General features: G+C 38.9%; 1 protein-coding gene across 2 annotated transcripts in view; it reads right to left on the bottom strand.

The window, feature by feature from the left end:
- DYNC2H1 (dynein cytoplasmic 2 heavy chain 1) overlaps positions 1-12784 on the bottom strand; it is a 395032-nt gene that overhangs the window by 163550 nt on the left and 218698 nt on the right. For both annotated transcript variants that reach the window (XM_024975702.2, XM_024975701.2), the window contains 2 exons: positions 6667-6827; positions 3433-3558 (listed from right to left, as the gene is read on the bottom strand). In XM_024975702.2, coding sequence (XP_024831470.1) covers positions 3433-3558; positions 6667-6827 — 287 coding nt within the window. The remainder of the gene's footprint in view (positions 1-3432; positions 3559-6666; positions 6828-12784) is intronic.

The following is a 12784-nucleotide window of genomic DNA, read 5'->3' on the forward strand; positions in this document are numbered from 1 at the left end:
CTGCTTCCATTCACACTTCCACAAAGATACATAATGATATCAATTCCTTTCCAATACAATTTTTAGTATAACCTATTGCCTATAATACTCAAAATTCATCATTCAAATTCACTCAAATTCTTCGGCCCGAGCTGTATGCTTTAGTCACTTATTCAAATATTTGTCTCTCTGTCTTTATTCCTCAGATTGTTTCTGCCTGTTGGGTGAATTTAAAAATAACCTGTAATTTATATCCATACAATTCATCCAAACTTCCCAAAAGAATAGCAAAACATTTAAAGTAATTTTTTTAACTTTTATAATATAATCATCCTATATATGTTGCAAAAACTTATGGAGCTCAATACAAGGAAACTGAACAACCCAATGAAAAAGTGGAAGAACTAAACAAACATTTCTCCAAAGAAAACATACAGATAGCCAACAAACACATGAAAAGATGCTCAATATCGCTCATTATTAGAGAAATTCAAATCAAAACCACAATGAGGTATCACCTCACATCACTTAGAATGGACATCATCAAAAAAATCTAAAAAATAAATACTGGAAAGGGTGTGGAAAAAAAGGCAATGCTTTTGCACTGCTGATGGGAATGTAAATTTATATAGTCACTATGAATTTTAAGGAATCTCCATCATATTTTTCTCCATAGGGAAAACTACCATATGACCTGGCAATTCCACTAGCGTGCATACACCCTGAGTAAACCATAACTGAAAAAGACACATCTACACCAATGTTCACTGAAGCACTATTTACACTCACTAGGACATGGAAGCAACCCAGATGCCCACTGGCAGATGAATGGATAAACAAGTTGTGGTACATATACACAATGGAATACTACTCAGCCATAAAAAAGGAATGCAACTGAGTCAGTTCCAGAGAGTTGGCTGAATCTAGAGCCTATTATACAGAGTGAAGAAAGAGAAAAACAAATTTTGTATATTAACACATATACACAGAATCTATAAAAATGGTACTGATGAACCTATTTGCAGGGCAGGAATAGAGATGCAGACATAGAGAAGAGACTTTGGACCTAGCAGGGGAAGGAGAGGGTGGGACAAACTGACAGAGTACCACTGTCATAGATACACTGCTGCTGCTGCTAAGTTGTTTCAGTCGTGTCCGACTCTGTGCAACACCAGAGAGGGCAGCCCACCAGGCTCCCCAATCCCTGGGATTCTCCAGGCAAGAACACTGGAGTGGATTGCCATTTCCTTCTCCAATGCATGAAACTGAAAAGTGAAAGTGAAGTCGCTCAGTCGTGTCCGACTCCTAGTGACCCCAAGGACTGCAGCCCACCAGGCTCCTCCTACCACTACCACTGTGTAAAACAGCCGGCTAGTGGGAAGCTGCTGCATACACAGGGAGCTCAATCTAGTGCTCTGTAACAATCAAGAGGGGTGGGATGGGTCACGGGTGTGGGGAGAGGTTCAGGGGGAGGGGACTTGTGTGGACTTGTGCCTGATTCATGTTGTTGTATGGCAGAAGCCAACAACAATATTGTAAAACAATAACCTCTCCAATTAAAAATAAATGAAAAACAAAACAAAACCAGAAACAAACTCACAGACAAAGAATCAGACCTGTGGTTGCCAAGGGGGAAGGGAGAAAGAGAGAGACAGATGGGGACTTTGGGGCCAGTGAATACAAACTACTGTATTTAGAATGGATAAATAACAAGGGCCTACCATATAGCACAGGGAACTGTATCTAATCTCCCGGGATAAACCATAATGGAATGTATGCATGTACAACTGACTCACTCTGCTGTACAGCAGAAATTAACACATGTGGATAAAAACCAATGCAATACTGTAAAGCAATTATCCTTCAATTAAAAATAAAGTTTTAAAAATAAATTAGCACCACATTGTAAATCAACTATACTCCAGTTTTTTTACTTGTCTGCAGAATAAAAAAAGTTCCAATTAAGATTTGCTTCCAAAATTACAACTGCAATTGTATTTTACATAGATTAATAGCTATCAATCTATTATTTGGAACAGAAAGCAGGACTCAAGTATTCACAAGTCTTCCTTATATCTTTTAAAACATATATCATTCATCACACATGAATTCTATATTTTATACATTAGTGTTCCAGAAACCAGTAGGAATTGCTTGAATATTTATATATACCTCCCTTTGACTATAAATAATGAGTCATCACGGTCTATCACTTCATTCACTCAATCATTAACTCATTCATCAAAGATTTATTTAATCTACCTATTTACCTATTTTATCAAAATACACATTTTACATAATTTAGGTAGCTTTTAACTACCTATTTTATATAGTTGCCCATTTATTTTCAACACATTATACAAATTTTCAACATTATAACTAGGCTACAGCCTCCCACTCTGTTCTGCTTGGCTCTATTCCTCCTGCCAGATTAATTGATCAATTAATTAATTATTAACTCCCCTGCTAACAAGCTCCTTTGATTCTGTGTTCTAGGACAAAAATTCTAAACACTTGTGCCGTATTTCCAGGGTATTCCATAACCTCGCCCCTTCCTAGCCATCTAACTCTATTGCCCCACAGCACTCTGCTTGGCCTTTCAGTACAGTTAAGGACATCTCCATTCTTTATACTAGGAAGCCACACTCCTGCTGTTATGTTTCTACTTGTGCTGCTAGAATCAACCACAAACTTTCTCCCCCTACATTCAGCTAAATCCCATATGGCCATCAAGAAACATCTTGTCTTAGGAGTCATCTCTAACTACCCAAGACCATATTCATCTTTCTTTAAAAAGTCCTAGACTTAATTCCAGGTTTACATTTAAAAGCAATCCATCAATTTGTTCTGTCTTAAGGTTATTTTCATGCTGGGGCCATTTTAGTTAAATAAAATGAACTGCTTAGTTAAATAAAATGTTTATTTAGTTACATAAATATTAAAAATTAATATCAAAAAATAATATTAAATAAATATTTAGTTAAATAAAATGCAAACTGCTTCAGTTTACACCCCAGCTTCCTCAGCAGCAAGGAAGTTCTGCAGTTCCCTCTTACTCTTCTATATCTTTTCTCCCTATACAGACACAACAAAACAAAAGCATGAAGAGAATTTAATATTAAAAACAGTCTTCTCCAGTTCTTTAAAGCATTTCCCTAATTTTCATCTGAAAGATTTCTCTAAGCCCCCCTTCAGTCCTGATTAATTTTTTGACTCTCCCTAAATGCCTTTTAAAAAGGAGACTTTTATAGATTTCTTACTAAAAAATCCATTTTGGTTTGTACAAATGTACATATATTAAAGAAAATATAGATTTTAAATGATTCCCCATCAAATACTACTTCTTCAAAAACATCATAAATAATGCACAACATATCTTAATCCTGTTGTTCCTTGGAGACTACTGAATTTAGTACGTGAGATATTATCTGTGCCACATTGATCTGAATCTACCTTTTCCAGAACTGGCAGCCAAGATACCACAAGATGTAAGTTCTTCAAACAGAGCCAGTCTCCACTGCGGGCACATTCTTTCAGCATTTGAACCGCTAAATCAGCTTGACCTTGACCCATGGCAATCTGCAAAACAAAAACAAATTAAAAAACTAAAAAAAAAAATTCTGATAACATGTTGTCACATAAGACTTTCAATTATCCTGCCATACCTACTGAACTAACTCAAGTACTGTAATAAGGCTTCTAAATTTTTACTAAGAAATATCGGACTCTGTTGCTGTTTACAATTGTCTTGCTTTTGTCCTTACATCAATGGCAGATTTATAATATTCTTCTGTTTAGTAGAGCTATTATCATTACAAGTTTTCAAGTTACAGAATAAAGAATTATTCAACAGTGTTTTTGTTCCTCATCTCACTATTTCCTGCACTTCTTTCTCTGAAACATGGGCCTTTAAAAATAAATAATTTTTTATGACTGTTCTTGAACTGCTTGAGGGATTAAACATTAACAATACCACTTCTTTGAATTTATTTTCTCTTTTAAAAAACTTTCTCTAACGTTGCATATATTTGGCTCTCAAGCTACTTGGTCTATTGAACTGTGTAATTTTCCAAGCCCTTCATCATCTAGAAAATCCTAATATGTTGTTGAGTCTCAAGACTCTACACTTCACCCTCTGTTTTTCTATTCATTTTTAGAGAGAGGAGGCAAAAAGAGGGGGGAGAGAGAGAACATGAGAGGGAGCGGGGAGAAAAAGAGGAGAGGGGAGAGGAAGGGGAAAGGCGAACCTGATCTCACTGGACTTCCACTCCAGCACTTCTGATCCCTATCATCTATCTGCACATAGTATACTGACGCAGTATGACAGGTCACGTTATAAAACAGAAACTTCCAAGCAGAAGCCAAAGACCCCAGAAAATGGCTTCAGTGTGTAAGACGTCTGTATCTGAATGGTCAGGTGACCACCTGGCGGCTCAGGCAGTAAAGAACCTGCCTGCAGTGCACGAGGCCCGGGTTCATCCCTGGGTCAGGAAGGCCCCTGGAGGAGGAAAGGGCAACCCATGCCAGCATCCTTGCCTGGAAAATCCATGGACAGAGGGGCCTGGCTCCTCCAGCGCAAGGGGTCACAGAGGTGGACACGACTGAGCGACTAGCACTAAGTCTAAGATTCTATAAAAAGTTTTAGTCAAGAATCTAAATGGTTACACGTTTAAACTCCTTGATATGTTTTTTTACGGATAATTTATGTAATATTTATGTATCAGTACAGCTGTGTCTGTCTTTGTATATATGACATATATACCTGTATTGAGAGCCCTAGCTCAAATATTTTATTGAGTACGTCGTCAAAACACTTTGAAGAGAATTGTTACAGATTACTTCAAACCACAGTGATTTCTCTTTTCATAAAGAATACAAGACAGCCTTTCATTGTTTCTTAGATGACTTTCTTAAGTATTGATTTTGTTTCTCAATTAGACTATAAAGTCTTAGTGGGAACCATGTGTCTTAAGCGGGTAACAAACCATGTAATAAATACTAATATATATTTCTTTTTAATTTTCAAGATCTAACCCAGAACTAAGCAAATAGAAGGGATAAAACAAACACTGGTTGAAATATTTAGAGGCACATATTAGTTTGCCATTATTAAAATACAAAAATCCCCAAATGGAAGGCATGTACAAGAAAATCAGAGGGAAAAAAAAAAATGTTGCTGAACTGAAATGGTAGCTAAAAACAGGAACTCGAAATTTTCTATAAGGCATAAACTGTGTGAGAACAGCTTAAAGGTTCATGAAATCTTAGAAGAAAAAACATTTACTATAAGAAAAAACATTTAAAAAGCACAACAGGAAACTGTCAGGAAGATGGTTAACCCCCATACATAAAAAGGGGGTTATGTAACCCCCTTACATAAAAAAGTAAGACACATCAGAGTTTCTTGAAATAAAAATTGTTTTTTACATTAACAATATATTATTATTCTTAGCATATATATTCAGCATAAGAACAAAACTTTTAAAGTAACAGATTTATGAATATCTATATCTGTATTTAAAGGTTTTACAGTATTGAAAAATTGTGCAACACAAAACTCTAGAAATTTACATAGTTAAACTTACAGTGAGTGTAAGTGCCAAACTCAGAGCTAAGAGATACAGCCTGTAGAACAGAGCTCCCTTTCCCCAAGACATCTCACTGACAACTCAATGCTGTCCTGATGTATGAATACACTATAACCAGGATTGAAGGAAACTCCCTAGAGTTAGTGCAACGCCTAAGTGAAACTAAGCCAAACTCTCTGCTATTTTGCTATTTTCTACTTAACATTTCTCATAACATTCTCTCTTTTCAATTTTTGGTTTCTTTTAAAGTAGTTTGCTTTGTTAATCATTATTAATTATTTTCCCAATGAAAAAGATTTATATTTTGATGTCAAAAATTGAGGGTAAATTAATACACTTTAAAATGTGTATGCAAACTGAACTGAAAAAAGGTGCTAATCTGAATAAACTAAAACTCAGAAATTTAGCTCAGGACAAAAAGACATTATATTAGGCAAGTTTATTATCTTATCGGACTTGTGGAGTTCAGAATCCCACTAATCTATTGCTCTAAGGTGATACTACAGGGCTGTTCTTTCTAGGGGCTGTAGAAGAGACTCCTGTTATCTTTTCTACCTTCTACACTGCTTTGCTTGTGGCCCCTTCTACGTCTTCAAAGCCAGCAGCATAGCAGCTCCTTACCTCTTTGACCTATGCCTCATCACATCTGCCTCTTCCACCTTCATTCTGCCTCTTCTACCTCCTTCTTAAAAGCACCTTTATGATTATATTAGGCTCAACCGAATAATCTCAGATAACCTCTCCATCTCAAAATGCTTAACTTAATTATATTTGCAAAGTTCTTTCTTCCATGTAAAGTAACAAATTCATGGGTTCTGAAGATCAGAATGTGGACAGTTTTCAGGGACATTAGTTGCCCTACCATATAAACAAAAAACTGTTTTACTAATACAGTCAAGTATTCCAGTATTCTTGTCTGGAAAATTCCATGGACAGAGGAGCCTGGCAGGCTACAGTCCATGGGGTTTGTAGCCACAAAGAGGAGGACACAACTGATCCACTGAAAGCACACACAAAGACACACACACACACACACACACACACACACAGCAGGAAGATCAATAGCTGAAACAGAAACAGCAGAGTAATGTGCACTGACCTGGTGATAACACTCCCCACTTCTCTCAGCATTTGCAAGCTCTTGGAGTTCCTGAGAAGGATCAGCACCCGGGGAAATGATTATCAAGATGGGTTCAATTTCTAGCGTCTCTTTGTACAAACGTTTGAGATTTAGAGGAGGTGGGGACAGCTCTTTTAGTCCTAAAAGATATATTAAATGCATTAAAAAAAAAAAAGCACTGTGAACCACAAGAAGTCTATTAAGACTAATTACATTAAACAGAATAACTAGGTGAACTACAATCCCATACATATTAAAGTTTTTTTACTCTAAAATCATTCACGGACTAGTAAGAACATTTACTGAATGCTTAAAGTGTCAGGCATTTATCTCAATGCTCAATATCTATGATATCATCTAATCCTAATAACAACGCTGCTGCTGCTGCTAAGTCAATTCAGTCATGGCCAACTCTGTGCGACCCCACAGACAGTAGCCCACCAGGCTCCCCCGTCCCTGGGATTCTCCAGGCAAGAACACTGGAGTGGGTTGCCATTTCCTTCTCCAATGCATGAAAGTAAAAAGTTGAAAGCAAAGTCGCTCAGTCGTGTCCGACCCTTAGAGACCCCATGGACAGCAGCCCACCAAGCTCCTCCATCCATGGGATTTTCCAGGCAAGAGTACTTAGAGTGGGGTGCCATTGCCCTCTCCAAATAACGATGCTAAGGAGTAGGAACTCTAATTACCACATTCAACAGATGAAGAAGCACACAATCAGCATTGTGTTAATATATAATTCTCTCCCTATAAGAGAAGACTGAACCCAACAATCTTTCCATACAGGTTTTCATTCATTTATATGATAACTGAGTGCCTACTCTGTGCCACAGATTTGGGGAATCAGATTTCCACAAGATCTGGTAAACAATATCACCGTCATGATAAAGGATAAAAAAAATTATTTTTTATGTCCATGCATTAAGAGGGAAGAAAAAGTTGCTTAGTCTGGAGACAGAAACATATAGATTTCAGTTTATGCTCATTAGCTAAGAGACGCTATGCAAATCACTAAAATGTATTATGCCTTGATTTCCTCAATTGTAAAACAGGGATATAACAATTCATAGGTCATTTGGAGGTAAAATACGATACAAAATAAAAACAGATCACATTTATTCATCATCTACTCTATACTAAGCATACTCAAGGAAACTGAATGCCTTCCCAAAGACCACCCAGTTGCTAACTAACTGTATTCAAGATAATTCATCTGTTCTTTTTTCTATTCTGAAGCTCTTCAAAAAATATAAAGTCCCATACACATACGATTTCTGCTAAAATTTTAACGTTTCCATTACTGTATTTAGTAAAAACCAAGCTAAAGATGACCAACTTTAAATAAAAATAAAAAATATACATGTCTGAACTGAGCTAAAAAGACTATGACACAGAGTTTAAAAACACAGGATTAGAATGTAACAGAATGAGTACAGAGAAAGGAAGGCTTCCTTGTGCCTTCTACTATAGAAAGGAATAGATAATATTGCACCTCAGAAATCCTAAATAGAGCAAGAAGAGATATTCTTAAGGACTTCTGTAATGATCACTTTAAAATACGAATTTGATGCCACAAAAATGGGCTAAAACAGGCATTTCTAGATGACCATCTTGAAAAAACAAATTTCACACCTGAACTACTCCCCTCTAGTCTTCACAACAGCAACCAATAATATTAAGAAAGGATTCTCAAAGGCATAAATATTCCTAATACTAGGTGAAATTTACCCTAAAAATGGGTCAATTACTTCTAGAGGTATATTTTATGAATTTTGCTTTTAACTAAACTTAAATTGCTAACACTCATACTTCCTAACAGAAAAGAATTCCTATACTTGTAGCAATGTAATAAGCATTTTTATCTATTCAAATATTCCTTTACTTATTCATAAACTCTCATTAGCACTCTAGGCCAACCAAGTGTATCGTGATATGATAAAATGCATCAAAAGTCTTTAAAATGCACACTGACTTTGACTCAGAAATTTAAGTTACACTTAAGTTACAAAATTATTCAGAATATGAATGTAGACATATGCAAAAGAATTTTCATTTTAGCTGTTAATTTTAGTTTTAAAACCTGGGAGCAATAAATTATTTAAAAAAAAACAGTAGTGTTATACCACAGAGTGATATAACAGAAGTTACAAAAATGGTGAAGTAAAAGAAAATTTACTTAAAGACAAATTAGCACTGTTTGAAGAGAGCATCCTAGGATGCTCTCAATCCATTTCAAGTTGCTTTCTGCAACTTCCTTGATGGTACAGTGGATAAGAATCCACCTGCCAGTGCAGGGGAAAGGGGTTCAATACATGGTTTGGGAAGATAACACACGCCTCAGGGCAACTAAGCCCATACACCACAACTACTGAAGCCCGTGGGCCTGGAGCCAGAGCTCCGCAACAAAACCACGCACCGCGATGAAGAGCGGTCCCCACTCACTGCAACTAGAGAAAGCCCTCACACAGCAGTGAGGACCCAACGCAGCCAAAATGAATGAATTCAGTCAGTTCAGTTCAGTCGCTCAGCCGTGTCCAACTCTTTGCAACCCCATGAACCACAGAGTGCCAGGCTTCCGTGTCCATCACCAACTCCTGGAGTTTACTGAAACTCACGTCCATTCAGTCGGTAATGCCATTCAACCATCTCATCCTCTGCCATCTCCTTCTGCTCCCGCCTTCAGTCTTTCCCAGTATCAGGGTCTTTTCCAATCAGTCAGTTCTTTGCATCAGGTGGCCAAAGTATTGGAGTTTCAGCTTCAGCATCAGTCCTTCCATTGAATATTCAGGACTGATTTCCTTAAGGATGGACTGGTTGGATCTCCTTGCAGTCCAAGGGACTCTCAAGAGTCTTCTCCAACACCACAGTTTAAAAGCATCAATTCCTCAGTGCTCAGCTTTCTTTATAGTCCCAACTCTCACATCCATACATGACTACTGGAAAAACCACAGCTTTGACTAGATGGACCTTTGTTGGCAAAGTAATGTCTCTGCTTTTTAATATGCTGTCTAGGTTGGTCATGGCTTTTTTTTCCAAGGAGCAAGAGTCTTTTTTAATTTCATGGCTGCAGTCACCATTTGCAGTTTTTTGGAGTCCAAGAAAACATGGTCCCTCACTGTTTCCATTATTTCTCCATCTACTTGCCATGAAGCCATAGGACCAGATGCCATGATCTCCATCTTTTGAATGCTGACTTTTAAGTCAGCTTTTTCAGTCTCCTCTTTCACTTTCTTCAAGAGTCTCTTCAGTTCTTCTTCACTTTCTGCCATAAGGGTGCTGTCATCTGCATATGTGAGGTTACTGATATTTCTCCCAGCAATCTTGATTCCAGCTTGTGCTTCTTCCAGCCCAGCATTTCACATGATGTACTCTGCATATAAGTTCAACAAGCAGAGTAACAGTATACAGCCTTGATGTACTCCTTCACCAATTTGGTATCAGTCCATTGTTCCATGTCCGGTTCTAACTGTTGCTTCTTGACTTGCATACAGATTTCTCAGGAGGTAGGTAAAGTGGTCTGTATCCCTATCTCTTAAAGAATTTTCCACAGTTTGCTGTGATCCACACAGTCAAAGGCTTTAGCATAGTCAATAAAGCAAAAGTAGATGTTTGGATTTATCTTGCTTTTTCTATACCAACGGATGTTGGCAATCTGATCTCTGGGTCCTGTGCCTTTTCTAAATCCAGCTTGAATATCTGGAAGTTCTCGGTTCACATACTGTTGAAGCCTGACTTGAAGAATTTTGAGCATTACTTTACTAGCGTGTGAGATGAGTGCAACTGTGCGGTAGTTCGAACATTCTTTGCCATTGCCTTTCTTTGGGGTTGGAATGAAAACTGACGTTTTCCAGTCCTGGGGCCACTGCGGAGTTTTCCAAATTTGCTGGCATATTGAGTGCAGCACTTTCACAGCATCATCTTCCAGGATTTGAAATAGCTCAGCTGGAATTCCATCACCTCCACTACCTTTGTTCATAGTGATGCTTCCTAAGGCCCACTTGACTTTGCATACCAGGATGTCTGGCTTTAGGTGACTGATCAGACCATTGTGGTTATCTGGGTCATCAAGATCTTTTTTGGATAGTTCTTCTGTTTATTCTTGCCACCTCTCCTTAATATCTTCTGCTTCTGTTAGGGCCATACGGTTTTTGTCCTTTATTGTGCCCATCTTTGCATGAAAAGTTCCTTTGGTATGTCTAATTTTCTTGAAGTGATCTCTGGTCTTTCTCATTCTGTTGTCTTCCTCTATTTCTTAGCACTGATCATTGAGGAAGGCTTTCTTCTCTCTCCTTGCTGTTCTTTGGAACTCTGCATCCAGATGGGTAATTTACTGCAGTTTCTAAATCAGCATTTGCTGCTGTACTCTGCACATTTGTGTTCTAAGGTTAGCCTCTTTACTTAAAGTTCATTAACCGTTCTCTGCTAGCTTCACACTGTTCTCCTGCATCATCCTCATCTCTCTCGGCCTTCACGGAATTGAAGAGAGTTAGGGTGTCTCTTCAGATTGTTGCTGTTTAGTCACCAAGTTGTGTGGGACTCACTGTGACCCCACGGACTACAGTCAGCCAGGCTGTCCCTGGGATTTCCCAGACAGGAATACTGGAGTGGGCTGCATTTCCTTCCCGACCCAGAGACTGAACTCAAGTCTCCTGCACTGGCAGATGGGTACTTGACTCATGAGCCACCAGAGAAGCCCTCTCCTGTTTAGGTTTCAGTTTAAGAGAATGTTGTGGCTGATCTGGTCTATAAAGACCTTTAAAACTCCCTCCATATCAGTAATAAGACTGTCTCACTTTCTTATCAACCACGTGTCCACTGGAGTAGCACTTTTTAAAAACCTCTTCCTTGGTATTGGGGTATCGCTGACTAGCCGTACTGTGACAATTTCCAGTGAACAGTGAAGGGACTCAGTCACACACACACACATCATTCGCCCCCAAGCCCCTACGCCATCCAGTCTGCCACGTGACAGTGGGCAGAGCTGCACGTGCTGTACAGTATGTCTCTGCTGGTGACTCATCTTATACACAGCATCTGCACATGGCAACACCAAAGTCCCTAATTAGCCATTCCTCCGGCAACCATGAGTTCGTTCTCCAAGTCTGTGAGTTGGAGGAGCACTTTTAATTTCCTTCAAGACCTGTTCCTCTGTAATCACAACTTGGCTAACCATTTGGCACAAGAAACCTAGCTTTCAGCCTGTCTCAGCTTTGGACATGACTTCCTCACTAAGCTTAAGGAGAGACGTGTGACCCTTTGCCTTGAGGCCGTTTTAGTGTTATTAACTGAACTAATTTAAATTTGTTGTCTCGGGGAACAGGGAGGCCAGAGGAGAGGGGGAAAACCAGGAGAGAGCCGGGCATCAGAGCAGTCAGAACACACGACAGTTATCACTTAAGTTCAACGGCTCGTGTGAGAGTTATTTGGCACCTCAAAAATAATTATAAGACTAACAGCAAAAAATCACTGACCACAGATTACTATACCAAAGAATAATGAAGCTTGAAATATTGTGAGAGTTACTAAAATGTAACACAGAGACACAAGTGGAACAAATGTTGTTTGAAAAATGGTGCCAAAAAACTTGCTTGACACAAGACTGCCACAACCTTCAACTTGTAAAAACTATAGTATTTGCATGCATGCACGCTCAGTGGCTTCAGTTGTGTCTGACTCTTTGTGACCCTATGGACTGTAGCCCACCAGGCTCCAGGGAAGAATACTGGAGTGGGCTGCCGCACCCTCCTTCAGGGGATTTTCCCTACCCAGGGATTGAACCCAAGTTTCTGACATCTCCCGCACTGGCAGGTGGGTTCTTTAACAGTAGCACCATCTGGGAAGCCCAAGTGCAATAGAACAAGGTATGCCTGTAGGGGGCTTCCCAGGTGGCACTAGGCGTAAAGAATTTGCCTGCCAATACAGGTAGACATAAGAGACAAGAGTTCAAACCCTGGGTCAGGAAGATCCTCTGCAGGCAGGCATGGCAACCCACGCCAGGTTTCTTGCCTGGAGAATCCTATGGACAGAGGAGCCTAGTGGGCTACAGTCCACAGGGTGGCAGAGAGTCAAACACAACCGAAGTGACAGAGCACGCATGTAC

This window comes from Bos taurus, chromosome 15, assembly GCF_002263795.3.
Source record: "Bos taurus isolate L1 Dominette 01449 registration number 42190680 breed Hereford chromosome 15, ARS-UCD2.0, whole genome shotgun sequence".
Lineage (NCBI taxonomy): Eukaryota > Metazoa > Chordata > Mammalia > Artiodactyla > Bovidae > Bos > Bos taurus.